We start from the raw sequence: 17,131 nt of genomic DNA on the forward strand, positions 1-17,131 counted from the left end.
AATAGAATAACACAGATTTGCTGTACGATTTTTCGCTTGAGCGTGAGAATTGCGCCAGATGCGTCAGTTTGCGAATATCTACAGAACGACTATTGAAAGCGTCCTCACCTCGTTTATCACTGTATGGTACCATTATCTGATGCTGCAATAAAACACAGGCTGGAACGTACCGTGTGAATAGCTAGTTGGCTGGCGGCCCAGGAGCATATGCCGGCGGGGGTCCCACCTGACGTGAGGACCGGAAAGCCGGCCAGAAGCATCGTATCGGACTCATCCTACCTCGCCCACTTCCTCTTCAGTCGGCACCACATTGTTCACAGGTTCCGCTCATTCAGTACCAGGACCACCAGGCACCTTTATTTTCTGAAAGCCATAAACCTCCTTAATAATCACATACACAAGTCTGTGCTATTGTTTTGAACATCGAATGGGTTGGCATTGGAGCACAGGGGGTCAACCAAGCTACCTCAGTACGCGTAATTATAACATGCGGAGACAGACATTTAAATTTAACATACATAACCTCAATTTATTCTAAGCAAACTCATTATTTTAAAATGTTTAATAAAACTAGAGAGGGCTTTGCAACTCCGCATAGAACAGAGGTAAGATATCTTGTAGCTCAGGTCACCACTGGGTGTGTCCTGTCCCATTCCAAAGACAGGAGTAATTGGCATCTTTCAATTACCCTGTGTAGGATTGGGCACGTGCTCATGATGCACCCTATGGGTGACAGTCATCCAGGATACAAGGCTGCCACATTCCCTATACTGTCTGGGCTACAGAATAAGCAACATGCATGAGTCGGTCACTGAATCTTAAAACAGACATATAAAAAGGACGGACTCCTTCCAGAAATAAAGTATGACGATACAATCACTTTAAAGTTTAACTTGCACAGTATTCGACTACCCCCAAACATTCACCATGGCCCTAAGCAATCCTAATGCAAACTCTACAAGTTAACAAAAATCACAAGTTGCAATACAAGAAAATTCAAAATTCGAAAACTTAATTTTATTGCTGTCAGGACACACTTACTCTAGGAAATGACGCACAAGCATCTAAATGCCACAGCAAAGTAAACATTCTGCCAAAACTACAAGAAAAGAAAAAAAATCTAGGTAATATAAAGGCAGCTATGATCCCAACTCTATGCAGTTTAAACCGTTTACAATTTAAACAGCAATGCAGACTTTAGGATATTTTGAAATCACAACAATGATAAACACTAATAAACTTTGCTGGTAGTACGGTCTTGAACAAAGGCACATCTACTTGATCAACAATCATAACATCAGTTTGAAACCGAACTTTGGCAAATGCCCAGAGATACCCAAGTGCATTGTGAGTCAAGCTCAATATTGCCAAGCAAATGTGCACGTTATATGTCTGAAAAATATGCTTTCCTGCATATTTTAAAGACAGGAATGAAAAAAGGGCACAACTGCAAAAGCTCAGTCCCACAAAGCAGAGACTCATTCCCATTCTTCGTCGGCGTCGGCAGCAGCTGCTGGGCTCTGGGTGACGGGCTGCAGCTTCTCCTCCTTCTGAAAGGAACCTCCCTAAAAGACAACAGCCAGTCAGGGCAGGACTACAGCAGGATTAACAAGCAGAAAATACTTTTGCCAGCAGACAATTTCGGCCATTTCCCCACTTGTATCTCAAACTCGCAACTCATATCCGAATCTGAACAAGCATGGCAAGTGCTTAGCATACTTTGCCAGTTCTTATACAGTAACATTAAGACACTTGCAAGTACAGTACTGTGCATAGTTAAGGATTTTTATTTGGCGGAGAGGCCCTTTTCTGAAAAAGGGACCCCAGAAATGACAGAGTAGCCAGAAACAGATGTAAAACAATGTTTCCAAAAAGATTTTTTTTACAGCAAACAAGTGTGCGATTCCAAAAATAACCTCGTGAATAAACACTCCCCACCCCAAATTACAATGACTCCCAAACTGAAGTCTAATGTCCAAGTTCAGAAAAATATCTGAGGGATGAGCTGCCACCATTTAAGTACTTGGAGGAAAAGGTAACATACTTTGCGTGTATCGACAGAAGCGAAGACCTTCCCACGTGGATTAAAGCCAGTTGTCCCATGTGCGCTGAATGCTACGTCTTCCAGCCAAGACGGCACTTCCTGCTGGGCCTTAAACAGAAGCATGCCCCACCCAATCATGTTGCAGCAGAACATAAAACTGCCCGGGCCCAAAATTTAGAATGTATCTCAGGATAGGACAAGGTCCCACTTACCCCAGAGAGGACCTTCACCAGTGAGCGAGCCAGTGGGGTGTCACACTCGGGGTCAAAGAATGACACTGCTCTGCCCGTATTCCCACAGCGGCCTGTTCGGCCAATGCGGTGCACATACTCGTCGATGCTAGTCGGGAGGTCAAAGTTGACCACGTGCTGGACGTGCTCAATGTCCAGACCCCGAGCGGCGACCGAAGTGGCCACCAGGACAGGACATTTCCCGGAGCGGAAGTCTCCCAGGGCTTGTTCCCGCTCTCTCTGCTCCCGGTCACTGCAACAAAGACGTGACCAGCAGAGTCAGCCCGCTTTTTCACATTAGGGGGTTTCACGACTGCTGGTTTTTTATCAGTCATCAAATTTGGCAAATTAGTAAACTGCTGATTATGTATGTAATTATGACATAATACAAAAAGTTTTCTGCCTCTGCTCTGTCTGGTTAGTGCTACTGATGTCGAGTACTTGGCAGCGGGTGTTTCATTTTTAGGTAGTAAGCATGCCTGACGAACGTGTGTGCAATGGTTAAAGCAGAATGGGGCTCCCTCCCCGGTCAGCTTCAGAGCAGGGGCCGTGTACATTATCATATGCATTTATGATCTTAATCATGCAGCATGTTATTTGGTTGGCACGTGTCACCACTTTAAAACAATACAAAAAAAAATTTAGTAGTAGTAGTAATATCCCTGCGAAAATGCATTAAAATATATTCACCACTTGCTTCTTACACACAACTCCCCTCCACCAGTCTCGTCAGGAAGCGATGATTAAGCAAAATAAATCTCACAAAAACACAGGAGAGAAAATGCGTCATGTAGGAATCTCATCTAGTAAGAAACATCTGGTCAGAAATACTAATGAAAATTCAGTTTTTCTGAGGATTTAACTTTTTGCGCAAAACCAAACACTTTCAATCTTTCGATAAAATTTTGGGACATTAAGACCAAATGTTAACGAAGGAAGCGGAGCTGGGCTCCGTCTATATTTGAGGCTTGCATTTGTGGTACTTCGGGGGAGCATAATTTGCAGGTAACACTAGAACCGATCTTTTGTATAAGTATTTCCATACTGCTTAGTCTCTATTTTTATCATCTTCAAACACCGCTGCTTCCTCAGGATGCCCTGTTCCATTGTAAATGACACCCACAGACACATCCAAACATCCGGTATGTTTTTAAAATGCCACTAATTTAGAATATAATTCTTCAAATCCAAACAAAAGATAGGCAAAGAAATCTAATAGTCAAATGGTTTACAGATTTACTATTGAAAATCTGGTACACTTTCTGAAACCATATTGCCAGCAAGTAATCCACTATGACCAAAAGCATCAACTAGTAAAGCTATTACTGGGACGTGGAACCCCTATTAGCTTAGGTCCCTCCCCAAACAAAAAACAACTTGAGTCACAAAAATGTAAAGACAGGTCATAGGACTATGGTACATGCACACAACAGGCAAATTCAAGAAATACGCCCAATTAGAACCATGAGAAAACCCTGGTATTTGATCAGCCCGTCAACTGCCAGAACGGATGACAGCAGAATGACTCAGACCATATCAGATCACTTTCTTCCATGAAGCGTTACTAATGTGAGGGATATGTTAAAACTTGTCAATATTGCTTGCATAGCAAGGGTGTTCCAGAGAAGTTTAAACTGACAGAGCCCGTAGCTGAATTCTGTAGCTCATCCATCTTTGTTCGTGGCAGGTACAGGTGGATGGTATAAGCTATTTTTATATGTACAGTATCTCACACACACACACAGCTATAAATTTGCCCTTTGGTATGGATTGACAATACCATGCTGAACAGTAAAGCAGGCTTTGTCGGCACCAGCCAATAGTCCAGAAAATGTCGGAGTCTACGCTGCTTAAATAAAGCATTGGCTGACAGTGCTGACCACAATTAAGAGGAGTTGTAAAAAAAACAAAAAAAAAAAAACAGAACTTCCATCATATGGAATTGGTTCAGATTTAAAGACAGACAAGCAGAAAATCTGCAAATTGTCGTGCAACAGTGGTTGCATCTTTTTCTATAACCTCAGAACGAAACGCCCTGCTGTACTTGAAGTCAGTTACGAGGTATTTGCAGTGTGAATTTATCGAAGTTTTTCAGAAACGAAACTTGAGAACAGATTTTGTATCTTTTCTATTATTGAAGTTTGCGTTTGCACAATAAATGTTCTTAAAATACCAGCGTACTGTGAAATATGTCCGTTACCGTAGTTACCTGCTATGCAGTTCATACACCAGTGCATTGCCCCTTCAGAAGCACATTGTTGAAATTAAGAAACAAATATACAGCAATATATACCGTTACCGCCAGTGCTGCAAATTATACCATGATATAAATTTTAGGTTATACCGCCCAGCCCTAATGGCAGGCATCCTGTTTTGTCCTCTGAAACCCCCACAACGCCCTCCCCACGAATTCCCAGGGGAGCCCGCTGCTCATAGATCTTCCTGCAGTTTCTACTGGATTAAAAACGTCAGTTTCAAACATACAGTGTCTGATTCACTCCCCATCTAGAGGAGTCCTGTATAGCCTGGTGCTCAAACTTTTGCGTGGGGCGCAGTATTAATGCCCGTAGGACAGGCGACCACGCAAGTGCCAGCCAAAAGCCTGGCACGATACACTTACCCATGAATGCTTGTAGTTGATATGTTCTCCTGACACAGAAATGTCGCAATAAAATCCGCTTTTCTCTTCGTCTCCACAAACACCATTGTGCGCTCTGTGCCTATTAAAAAGAAAAACACATTTTTGCCACAACAGAAAACCCAAAGCAACACCACAGCAGTAAGGAATTCTTACCCTAAAGGTAAGAATTCTTACCCTCATTCTTCAAAAGGGGTTTTTACCATTTTATACGACACCGGAGATATGGCTGAAGTTATGACTTACACTGCCCAGGCCAAGCAGCTGCAAAGACATTTTCAAACAAGGCATTGACAGAATTTCTCTTATATTTTTATTTTGGGTGTTAAAATTAGGACTGCCAAAGTCTTCTAAACACAGTGGAGTGAAAAGTTTGTCATGCTGCTATATCTGATCCATGGAAAAAAAAAAAGAATTCTATACTGAATAGTAGCATATTTGCCAACAGGGAAGGAAACATAATGCTTGCACTTCATTTTGGCGGTACTGTTTCAATAGAAGTGTTTGCGACACCTCAAACTTAGAACTGAACATTTCACCCACTCCTGCCCCACCCTACTAGCTGCTGTTTAATCAGAAGAGCAAAAGAACCTGAGAGCATGGTCTTTTTAATCCGCGTGGCGTCATCGTTTTTTTGGACACACATAAGGGCAGAAGCCTACGGAGAGAAATGAGTACCAGTTGTGTTCAGCAACTCCACAAGCTGATCCCTCTTTGAGAATTGGGAGACTTGAATTAGGATCTGCTCCACATCACTGCAGGCACCACCGACTTGCCCAACAGCCAGGAAGAGGTAGTCAACCTTCAGAAAGTCAGCAGCAAGTCTACAAGAGAAGAAACAGTCATGAGGACATTCCCTTCCCCTGCCAAGAGTAACCCCCCCCCCAGATGCAGGAACTCGAGCACTGCTGAACACGACATTGCACACGCGAGTCTGGGATGATATGTTAAGTTGTATGTTAAATTCCACCCCAATCCCTCCCACAGCTGCAATTGTACTTCTGGATGTCATCAGGAAAGGTGGCGCTGAACATGAGGGTCTGCCGCTGCTCTTTGGGGGGCATGCCAGGGGAGGACACCAGCCGGCGCATGTCCGGCTCGAATCCCATGTCCAGCATGCGATCGGCCTCGTCCAACACCAAGTAGCGAATCTTGCTCAGTCCCACCTGAGGAGGTCACATCCCCAAAAGCTCAAATCACTATTACTTACAAAGGCAAAATGCATAAAGCCAATATTATTTCCAATATGCTTGTCGTTAAAACTGGATCTCTGTTTATATGGATCCTTCTGGAGCTGATATCTGCATAAAACTGTATCAAAAACCTACGCTGTACTATTCATGAACAAAAACTTTAACCCAGAATAGATTTGAATTGGATATACGAAGCTGTTGCACAATTGTTTGGTTTATCAGTTTTCAATACCTTTCCTTTGCCAATAATGTCGAGCAAGCGGCCAGGAGTGCCACACAGCACATTGCAGCCACGGAGCACCTCGCGTATGGTGTAGCCTGTGCTGATGCCCCCATACACAACAACAGGCCGCACGCATGTCCTGTGACGAAATCAGCGCAAAACACAGTAACTTCTGGTTAAGAAACAGGCTTGCTTCAGACGTCCTCTCAGGATAGTCGGCGAGATAAAACAGCACCAAAAAATGCTTAGACTGAAATCAGGCTTAACTATATCTAGGACTTTAAAATCAAAGGATGATACTTATAGTTTTATAGTTGGTGGGGGGGGGGGGGGGGTTGAAGAAGTACCCATAGGCAAACTTTCGAGCCTCCAAATAAATCTGGTTGATGAGCTCTCTGGTTGGGGCCACAATGATGACCTCAGGCTCTTGGATCTCGCTGAAGCGGGTGGCTGCCACCCCGTCTGTCATCAACTGCTGGAGAATGGGCAGCAGGAAGGCAGCCTAGAGCAGAGAAGGCGTTTAGAAGGTTCAGGATGCATCGGGACCTGGGGGTCCACTCTTCCCTGTCCAAGACGTTACCACAGACATCCATGCAATACTGAGCCTGATATTCCTTGCACTGTTACCATTTAATGTTGCCCATTATTTGTTACGATTTAAGTGCATATATATCATCTAAATGTCTGAAAACGCCTTTCAGGATTAATAAAGGATCTAGGCACTCAAGCAAGGCTCCTCTGTCAAAAACAGCTCTCATGTGGGCTGGGTGTGAGCAAGATACCTTAAGCTTGTACTTCCTGAATTACTGTACATCACTTTCACAACCAATGATTGAGAGAGCATCGGCAACACTTCTGTCCAGAGTAAATATTTATCATCGGGTTAGGGAGCATTCCCTCCCGCTTTAGGGAGGCAGAATTCATCCAGAACACCAAGTTACTGGAAAACAACAAAACTCAGCCATAATAGTCCCAAGTTGGAGCAGTAACCAATCCAATCCTGGACACAATGGATCCTTCCTCTAACTCACCGTCTTCCCAGAACCGGTTTGCGCACATGCCATTAAGTCACGTCCTGCCTTGGTGATAGGGATGCCGTACTTCTGGACCGGCGTGGGCTTTACGTAGCCCGATTTCATGACGTTCCTGCTCAATGACTCGCAGAGCCCGGCCTCTTCAAATGACTGTCACAGTGATTGAAGCACTTAAGTTTCAAGCTGAGCAACTGCACTCAAAACAAGCCACAAAATTTACTGGTACAGAAAAAAACAAAATAAGCAGAAAAAAAGTTACTCCAAAGTAACTCAGTGGTCAAATTGTAAATTATGCAATTCAAGTCATCATAGCAGTGACCAAATGCCTGCGGTCTGCACCAGGGAGAGTAAATGGAAGACAAATAGCGATATATTATTGGAAAAAATCCACTTTTAAAGCAAAAGTAAAAACACTTTAAAAGGCTGCCCAACCTCCAAAAGAGCACTTACCACAATGGCCGGTGGTGGGTTGTGCCCGCTGACCTCCACCAGGATGTCATCGTATTTGTTGAAGTTGATCCCCGTTTCATAGTGGGCAAAAATAGAGCTCTCCTCTTCAGGTGGGGGAGGGGGTATATAAATAACCTTTGGACCTGGTAGACAAGATGAGTCAACCAGACTGGTTTAGGATTGACAGCATATAACATATCCCAAGAAATTGCAAGTTCCAGTAATCGAACCACAGCAAGATAGGCAGTGGTGGTCTAATGGTTAGGGAAGTGCACTTGTAATTGAAAGAATGCCGACTTGAATCCCTGACCAGCAAGGTACCACTGCGGTACCCTGAGCAAGGTACCGCCCGCAAGCACTGCTCCCCGGGAGATGAATTAGCTGCCTCCTGCTGTCATGATATCATATATGGGTTAAATGCACATTTCGTTGTTGTGCACTGTGTGCTGTCAACAACGATCACCAAAATATACTGGCACACGAAATCAGAAGGCCTGGAACCTATGCCAGGCAGTATAGGGAGGGTGGAGTCACAGGCAAATTCAGATGCCAGTCCTTGGCAAACACTTGCATGCAAACATACAAAGTTAGCTTGAAGAAAGTTAGCTTAAGTGCAAATATTTGCACCATGGCCCCACCCAACACGAGGAGAAAGCTTCACAGCCCAGACAGAGCGGGGGAGCAGAATTTAAGTTCCTAACACCTGAGGGGTAAGCCAACAGTGCTACCTACAGAGTGACCTCATCGTCGCCTATATCCCAATCCACTTCCAGAAAACAAAAGTATTTATTACGCACCTGCATTTTCCCCATCCTGTGGGCCTTTACTTTCTGAGGAATCTTCATGGGGAGGAAGAGGGGTAAAGTTAGGTAAAAAGCAAATATTTAAAAATATTTCTTAAAAAAAGACCAATGATAGTCCACACAGAACCTTTTGCATCAGAAAACACTTCCTCATCTCTTCCTCGATATCCTGGATGAGAAGGGAAGGGAGAAAAAAAAAGTTGTGTGATAAAGGAAAGGGGGAGAGAGGACAGAGGGTCAGTGCAAAAGACAAGAGACTGACCTCCTCCTCCAGATCTCCCTCGACTGCCTCTTCCCCCACCCTCAAAGGAGTCCCCTGTGATGAGCAACATTTCCCGTCAAAGCATCCCTTCCAAGTAAAGCAGCATGCACAAACTCAGTGTGTGACATATGGTATAGCACAGCCCTCACAACAGTGAGCAGAGTTCCCAAGAATTCGGATTTAGAGAATTTCGAAATGAAACCAATTTTGCAAGTTGCTTAAGTATAGGTACATTACAATGCTTTCCTTTTCACGTATCCCATCTTGCTCTCCTTTGAGGAAAACAGAGAAGCTTGCGATTCAAACGCAGAGTTGGCCATTTATCCAGTGCCTGGGGCATTTTTCGGGCAGTTTAGGGCCCAATAGAGATGTGACAGACTGGCAACGTTCCAATTACAGGGCCCCGACTTTACAAAACCACGTAAACATTTGAAATGAAGTACAGTGCTGGTCAATGGTTGATCCATATATTCTAAGGTTAGCCAATAGATGGGGAGGGCGGGGTGTTAGATACAAACCCTGACGGAAACCGCCCCGACCTCTGCCACCGCGCCCTCCAAAGTCACTTCTGAACCCTGTGCATGATAAAAGCAAACAAATTGAAATAAAGTGTCTGTCTCCAATGCAAGTAGGTACTTTGGCCAGAAATTATCATAAAATGCAAGCTTTGCAATAGTGGCGAAAGCAACACATACCATCTTCATTCCCAAACTCGCCCGTTCCTGTTTAGAAACAGACAGACAAATGTATCAATATTCAACCCACATTGCCCCCACACCAGAGTCAAACATTAAATAAACACAGTTCTACCTAATGACAAGGTTTTGAGTATGTAGAGCAGTCAGTCATGCAAAGACAAGTTAGCTTAAGTGCCCATTTCTGCATCGCATGACGTCCTATTTGACATCCCGCTACCCACAGCTAGAGAGCAAAAAACAAATCCTTCATTCCTTCTTATCCAGCAGCAGTTCACATGGCTTCCTTCACCATCCTTAAACAAAAGGTTTACATATTAAACATGGAGGGCTGGGAAAAAAAAATGAAGCATAATGTTCAGAGCCTCCATTTTTACTTTTTATTCCTTCATACTTCTGGATATTTATACTATTTACACTAAACCACCTCCAAGTCCCAACCGTAACACTGTATACCAGGGCTATTCAAATCACGGTCCTCAAGGGACCACTGCTGATTTTCCAGCCTTCCTTTACCTGTGAACCAGGTGGGAAGCCTCTGGCCAGTCAGAAATCGGTAATGATTTAACTGTGTGGGAGAGCTGAAAACAAGGCCTGGATTTGGAACCGAGGGCCAGATTTGAAAAGCCCTGCTATATACAGCAGCAGCGTGGACCTCAAAATTACCTGAGGATGTGTTGCTGAAACCTCCTCTGCTGCCACCACGGGACCCCCTACCTCCTGCAGAGCACAAAAACAAAATGCACAGATGATTAAGACTTCCATCAATTTACTACACTGCAGGCTCATTTTACAAGTTGAAAGCTATGCATTAGGACTTAATTGATGCCATTAAAAACCACACGAAAGGAGGAAGACGAAAATGAAACTGGGGCTGGAGAACTTGCCTCGACCTCTGGCTCTTCCCCCATATCCCCCTGGAGCACCACCCCAGGAGCTGTCCTCATTACCTGAGAAGTGACAATAAGGATTGTAAAATTTCATAAAAGGTACGCTTGTCATTTCTCCACAACAAACATGTGGCCCTGGATCCCAGAAGCATTCCTGCCAGGCACCAATAAACATTTAATAGGCTGCTTACAGGAAACCTGCACCAGACAGGTTACGCCGGCTGACTCATTATTCTATATCTGAGTCACCATCTATTTAACAGGAAGAGCACCATTATTAGGTTCCAGCACTTCGACTCCCCTTAAGATGGCAAAGCCAGGTCACAGTAAACTGGATGTCTGGGAAACTGGGTGTGTGTTTAAGGGCTTGGTGTTGGTGTACATTCCTACATTTATGTTTTGGCGCCTGGTCCAAATTCATTTAATAAGTTACTAGTTAATCAACAGACTTTCAGTTTGTAAAAGTATAAATTCCTCAAATCTTTCCATAAGAATATGTCTACTAACTATTATAGGTACTTAACACAAATTGCAAAAAGTATCCTTTAATGTTAGCACATGAATGTAAATTTAATCATTAAAAAAAAACACTGAATGTGGAGTGTGACATATAAATGAATCTGCTACAATGATGGAATTAAATTTTATACACATACACACCAATTACTGCACTTACCATTATTTTCACCATCTCCATCACAACTGTCCTCATTGTACACTTGAGGTCCCTTTCCTCCAAAAAATTTACCATTATCTGAATTCAAATATTCCAGAAATGTTTAGGTCACCCAATAGATTCATAAGTTGACTCAAAGAGATAGACAGACAGGAAAGCAAAATCAACATATGGTCATAAACTCTAGGCTTTGTACACTGGCAGTTTTAAACCAATGATCAGTACAGAAAGAGAACAAAGACCCAGCAAAAATCCCAAAATGTATTAGTTCAATCAAGAAATAAAGCTTATTTCCACAATGGGAAAACATTTATACATAAAGTTTAACACTTCAATTGCTTACATAACGAAGAATTTTTTATATGGCTATGGGTACATCAGAAACAGATTCCTTGGATCAACCGAAAATCTTCCCAGAAATCCTCTCAAATGTTAAAACTCTCACTAATGTTTCTTAGCAGCTATATAAAAAATTGAGAGACAACCTGAAGTGCTGGAGCCTTTGTACCCTCCACCTCCTCCCATCGAACCCCTACCTGTAAAAAAAAAAAAAAACACAAAAGGAGGGGGCTGAAATCCAGGGGCTGTGAATAAAACCCCCAGTTCATCCTAAAAGGCCCTCACCACTGCCCCTTCCACTCCCGCCAAAGCTGCCTCCAGAACTGTTCCAAGAACTGCTTTCACTGCCTGAAAACACAATAACATGTAAGAAAAAGAACGAACGAAAACAAACAAAACAAACAAACAACCTTGAGTGGAAGGTCTTATATTATATAACCACACATTATAGAAAAACAGCAATGCCCAAGTAAGCACTTGGCCTTCGGAATGCAAATTTGTACGTGATTCTTTTCAAAAGTCAAAATCCATGTTATCCACATAGGTTGCAGAGTTTGCATTCATCCACCAACAGCTGTACATCATCTCTTTGAAAACAAAGTATTCCACCGATACTGCAGACTCAGATACACAAAAAGCACAATGCCCCACCATTAAGGTTCCTATGACTTTTACTCTGGTAATCACCACTGTTCCATGAGCTTATGGGAGCTGCAAGGGAATACGAAAGGGAAAGGATCAGCTTTTAGGCAAACTCAGCTCACCTGCATCGCATTAAATACTGAACTCTTGGCACTTCCAAACCAGTAACCTTAATAGGACAAGGTCTCAATTACACCAGAGTCATAAAGGACATACGCTTGGATCCCAAATAAGAGGGGCACCCAAGATGGTACCATTCAATTAAAGTACAGATCTTCATCGAAAAGACTACACACTCATTTTGAGCAGGAGCCCTACAGACTATACAACGTCAGCTGCATGTATTTATTTGCAAGCACCATGCATGCCCACGATGCCCAATCCTTTCATTCACACCAAACGCTGCAAACCCCCTTAAAGTTTCCAAACAAGCACCCATGACTACCTGACTGATGAAATAGGTGGGCAGTGAAGTGCCTGATAGTAGCACTGGCTTCATTCAGACCTGACCTGAAGAGTTAAGGAATGGGAACGACTTAACTCTGCACCTACCATTATTCACAATGTTGCCTCCCGAAGTGTCCTGCAAGGAAAAACAGGGTCAAAGCATAAGAACTACGCATTTTCAATACAGTTGCGAACGCACTGGTTTTTAAAATATATATCGACAAGCTCAGACGCCTTTGCATACCTGGTTGTCTTCTTCCCAATCCTCCATGGTTTCACCAACTGTAATGGTGGAAACAAGGATGAATGTTAAGAGAAATATGTAATCTAAGATATCTTGTGGCTTTTTACACCCTCAAACAAACCGATTTAAATTTAACTTAGCGGACAAGAATTCACACACGGAGCGGTTAAACCCACATCCATCACTCTAATTAAAAAAATGTTATACTAATTGTTCATAAATATGAAAACGTACTCGATTTACACGATGCACTGCTCTAGATAAAACCTTTGCACACCGAAATATCTAACCGCCGGCATAAAGCGCAGAAACGCCGTGGTTCCGCTAACCTCCTCAAGATCTGTTTTATAACTGGCAGCTATCTTCCTAAATTAAGCTTCCACCCACGGCCTGAACTCAATGGAGTCCGGTAAAGCAGCCAACGACCCACGGGACACCAGTTAGCCAAGCCGGCCGCTGGCCTGGTCCTTCCACACCTCGGTAACAAACCAGGGCGAAAAGGCGCTATCTGAACGGCGGGGAACAAAAAGCCAGAAAGTGCATTCAGATCCAGCCTATATTACATACAACAGCGAAAGGAGTTAGCGCAATTGCTTAGGACGAAATGGTTACCAAGCACTATTTTGTTACTTGCTTTGGCATACACAGAAACATATTTTACATTGCTAATAAACTGACTGAATTGTTTCCAGAACAGCAGGCCCCTGTTGGAGCACCAGAAATAACCTTTAAGTAGTTATTTCTTAAAGATGAACATACGAGCAGATGCTACAGGAGTCCGAGCGGCAAGCAGTTTCAGGTACACAGACACCTTCTGATGGTGTACTCCTACCGATGGACCGCACCCGGATGCGCGAATATCCTGCTTAGCGATTGGCGGGAACAAATGGCGGGAAGGGCGCCCGCGCCATATTGGGGCGCAGACTACGGCCCAGACAAGCCGTCGCTATTTACTTTAGTTTGCCTTGGTGCGCATTTCCAGGCAATTTTATATTCAGAAATTATAACCACATACGTAGTCATATACAGAGATCCATATAAGGCATGGTCCATGTTCACTAAAGCATACTCAGCAAGCTAACAACTAAATTATTAATGGGAAAACAACCACAACAATCTGAATCTACTCACATATCTTATGTGTGATCTGCAATAACACAATAGTAATTAAAGTACTAATAATACAAAAACAAACAAAATTGCTACCATGCAGAGGTTTTATGAACTGAAACCGTAGTTCCTGAAAAACACGGCGAAGGCACACGGGAAGAAACTCCTCCAGAGAAATGACGCTGGGGGGCGCTTGTGAGCTCGGTTATACTGGAGCGAAAATTATAGAGCTATGTTGACGTTAGAACCGTGAAATATAATACGCCGAAATACTGTATTTTCCCCTTTATACGTCTCAACACGGTAAAAATGTGTTTAGATGGCATAAAAATACGCTTTTAAAAATCCGATGCGGACATGCATTTTCGTACAAATGTATTTCTTAAAAGGGTCTTTAAAATATACTTTTATATTTATATTCAAGGCCTAAGTGTTCAGTCAGCAATACACTACATTGGTTGCTACAAATGATAATATTTCAGCTTTTAATCATATAACCACTGAAGCTCAAAATTTATGAAAATTTCGACGTGGAGGTTCATTGTTTTGTTTAATATGACAAAATTTTATGTCTGACTTGGAGCAAGTGAAGTAAAAGGAGCAAAGTAGTCAGGGCCGAAGTGAGACTGAATTTCTGACCAGGGCTTCATCAGAGCCCTGGACAGTCCAGTATAAAACCACATAAAGAACTGCACCATTATTTTAGGTTTTATTAACATATCTAATGAACAGACATTGTTAGTTACACTCTTTAATTTTGCGTTCATAAAATCTTTCATCGACATCATTAAAGCGTAGAACGGCTTTGACATTCATAAACGAATAATGAAGTTTCATCAAAGTGTGCATTAAATATACACTATATTGCCAAAAGTATTGGGATACCCCTCCAGATCACTGAATGCAGGTATTCCAATCTCTTCCATATCCACAGGTGTATAAAAGCAAACACCTAGGCATGCAGACTGCTTCTACAAATGAAAGAATTTGCGAAAGAATGGGTAGCTCTCAAGAGCTCAGTGAATTCAAGCGTGGAACTATGATAGGATGCCACCTGTGCAATAAGTCCATTCGTGAAATTTCCTCGCTACTAAATATAAAAGCACGCTGCCACTGCGCTCTAGAGCAGTGGAGATATGTTCTCTGGAATGACAAATCACGCTTCTCTGTTTGGCAATCTGATGGACGAGTCTCGGTATGGCGGTTGCCAGGAGAATGGTACTTGCCTGACTGCATTGTGCCAAGTGTAAAGTTTGGTGGAGGGGGGGTTATGGTGTGGGGTTGTTTTTCAGGGGTTGGACTTGGCCCCTTAGTTCCAATCAAAGGAATTCTTAATGCTGCAGCATTCAAAGCCATTTTGGACAATGTCATTCTCCCAACTTCATGGGAACAGTTTGGCGATGGCCACTTCCTATTCCAACATGACTGTGCCCTAGTGCACAAAGCAAGGTCCATAAGCACATGGATGTGCGAGTCTGGTGTGGAGGAACTTCAGTCTGGAAGTCAACCCGATTTCCCATCCTTTGGGATGAATTAGAGTGGAGACTGCAAGCCAGGCCTTCTCGTCCAACATCAGTACCTGACCTCACAAATGCTCTCCTGGAAGAATGGTCAAAAATGTCCATAAACAGACTTCTAAACCTTGTGGACAGCCTTCCCAGAAGAGTTGAAGCTGTTATAGTTGCAAAGGGTGGGCCAACTCCATATTAAAGCCTATGCATTAAGAATGGGATGTCATTAACCTTCATGTGTGTGTAAAGGCAGGTGTCCCAATACTTTTGGCTATATAGTGTATGACCTGTGCACATTTTAAAACATCTTTATTGAATCACTTCTTACGAAATGTATTTTTCCTTAATTTGCGCAGAACATTAATAATGCACTCTGTGACAGCATTTCCATGCGAATGTGTCATAAATGTTTGGTATGAAACCATTTCCCAGCGATTCTAACACTAACCTGGGATTGAACTAGAAGGTGGATGCTGCTCTCTGGATTCAAATTGATTATTTGGTTTTGTAGGGAGAAAGATGCTTTGTTCACAATGCAGGTTACTACACAGTGAAAAATTAGACTCAAATGATTTATCTCCACCAAACTATAATTAACCCAGGGTCAAAATGTTCATCCAGTGAAAATAATTCCCCAGGTAATGTAGCAACTCTATGACAAGACCCTTCACACGGCCGTTAAGAGAGTCTCATGATACTTTAAGACAAACTTTGGACTTCAAAAGCTTAGAGCGGTTTGCACCAGTGAAGGGACTCATTATTAGGCAATCACTCAGATGGAGATTTAGGATATGAAAAGACATACATTTATTACAACTAACAAAGCGACAAACATTGCACTAAACATCAAAAATAAACATAAAATAGCACAAGATAAGACAATGACGGAATGATTTACGGGAATGTAATGGAACACCCTTAGAGAAAATATTGTTCTGCACGCACCAGATTTTGAAAGCATGACCCAGATTATAATACAGGTAAATCATGAAAAGCCAGATTATCAAATAAAGGAAAGTTGGGTTATTTAATTGCTGACAGAGTCTCTGGAGGGGTTCTGCAGGGCCTGGAGTGGGCTTTTTTGTGTAGCCTCCTCTGATGCTCTATCTTTGATGAAGCATTAGGAGATAAGGCTTTCTCTGCAGATGGTGAGGCCTTTCTTGGTGTTGCGGCTGTTTTCTGTTTCTTGGGTTCCTGCATTTCTCTGTGGCTTCCCTCATGTCCGGGTTTGAAGTTGAGATACTGAATTTTATGGTCAAAAGACCATGAATATTGATGACTTGGTGCTTCTCACCACCCTGCTCATTCGCCTGTCTGACACGACAGCTTTTGACATTTAAGAATTTTCTCATTATTTTGATAACAAACATGACACACCAATCTGGAGGCACACACATTGTACAACCTGCATTAATTATTTAATTAAAATGACAGGGTATGTGTTGGATAATCAGTCAATACGTAGTATGAATGGTTATGTTATACATTGACAGATATTAACACATTTAGATAATTCAGAAATTCCATTACAAATTACAAATCCAGACAATCCATCTTAATACTTGGTCGGTTTATGAGGTGCTATTATTTTCTAGAGTAGTGGTCCCGATTAAACTTTTGCATGTTACAATTTATGGTTAACATGGGATTGTTACAACTGTTTGATATCAATGTTTTAGCGATTCATATATGAATTCATT

General features: G+C 42.5%; 1 protein-coding gene across 13 annotated transcripts; it reads right to left on the bottom strand.

The window, feature by feature from the left end:
• Positions 1 to 995: 995 nt before the first annotated feature.
• Positions 996 to 14,096, bottom strand: ddx4 (DEAD (Asp-Glu-Ala-Asp) box polypeptide 4). 13 transcript variants are annotated; one of them, XM_049019319.1, is made up of 25 exons: positions 13,570 to 13,721; positions 13,140 to 13,318; positions 12,811 to 12,848; positions 12,672 to 12,702; positions 12,129 to 12,188; positions 11,763 to 11,825; positions 11,624 to 11,674; positions 11,139 to 11,216; positions 10,460 to 10,522; positions 10,239 to 10,292; positions 9,573 to 9,599; positions 9,396 to 9,452; positions 8,878 to 8,931; positions 8,743 to 8,784; positions 8,610 to 8,651; positions 7,813 to 7,955; positions 7,360 to 7,512; positions 6,676 to 6,830; positions 6,338 to 6,467; positions 5,912 to 6,078; positions 5,591 to 5,736; positions 4,895 to 4,994; positions 2,257 to 2,527; positions 2,045 to 2,152; positions 996 to 1,565 (listed from the first exon to the last, which is right to left on the bottom strand). In XM_049019319.1, exons 3-25 carry the CDS (start codon positions 12,835 to 12,837, stop codon positions 1,479 to 1,481), a joined length of 2,109 nt encoding a protein of 702 aa, XP_048875276.1. In that variant the 5' UTR covers positions 12,838 to 12,848; positions 13,140 to 13,318; positions 13,570 to 13,721; the 3' UTR covers positions 996 to 1,478. The 13 variants fall into 13 exon arrangements, with proteins under 13 accessions (XP_048875276.1, XP_048875277.1, XP_048875278.1 ...); XM_049019320.1 differs by having other exon boundaries at positions 13,537 to 13,623; XM_049019321.1 differs by lacking the exons at positions 13,140 to 13,318; positions 13,570 to 13,721 and adding an exon at positions 14,017 to 14,096.
• Between the last annotated feature and the right edge of the window lie 3,035 nt (positions 14,097 to 17,131).

The sequence above is a fragment of the Brienomyrus brachyistius genome, chromosome 7, assembly GCF_023856365.1.
Source record: "Brienomyrus brachyistius isolate T26 chromosome 7, BBRACH_0.4, whole genome shotgun sequence".
NCBI classification, from domain to species: domain Eukaryota; kingdom Metazoa; phylum Chordata; class Actinopteri; order Osteoglossiformes; family Mormyridae; genus Brienomyrus; species Brienomyrus brachyistius.

What these genes read in the sequence shown, in the direction of transcription:
- ddx4 (XM_049019321.1), bottom strand. Translation starts at nt 12,837, where the DNA reads ATGGAGGATTGGGAAGAAGACAACCAG. An exon ending in ATTGGGAAGAAGACAACCAG is followed by an intron (nt 12,703 to 12,810) that starts GTATGCAAAGGC and finishes TTTTCCTTGCAG; the next exon opens with GACACTTCGGGAGGCAACAT. An exon ending in AGGGAGATCTGGAGGAGGAG is followed by an intron (nt 8,785 to 8,877) that starts GTCAGTCTCTTG and finishes CTTCTCATCCAG; the next exon opens with GATATCGAGGAAGAGATGAG.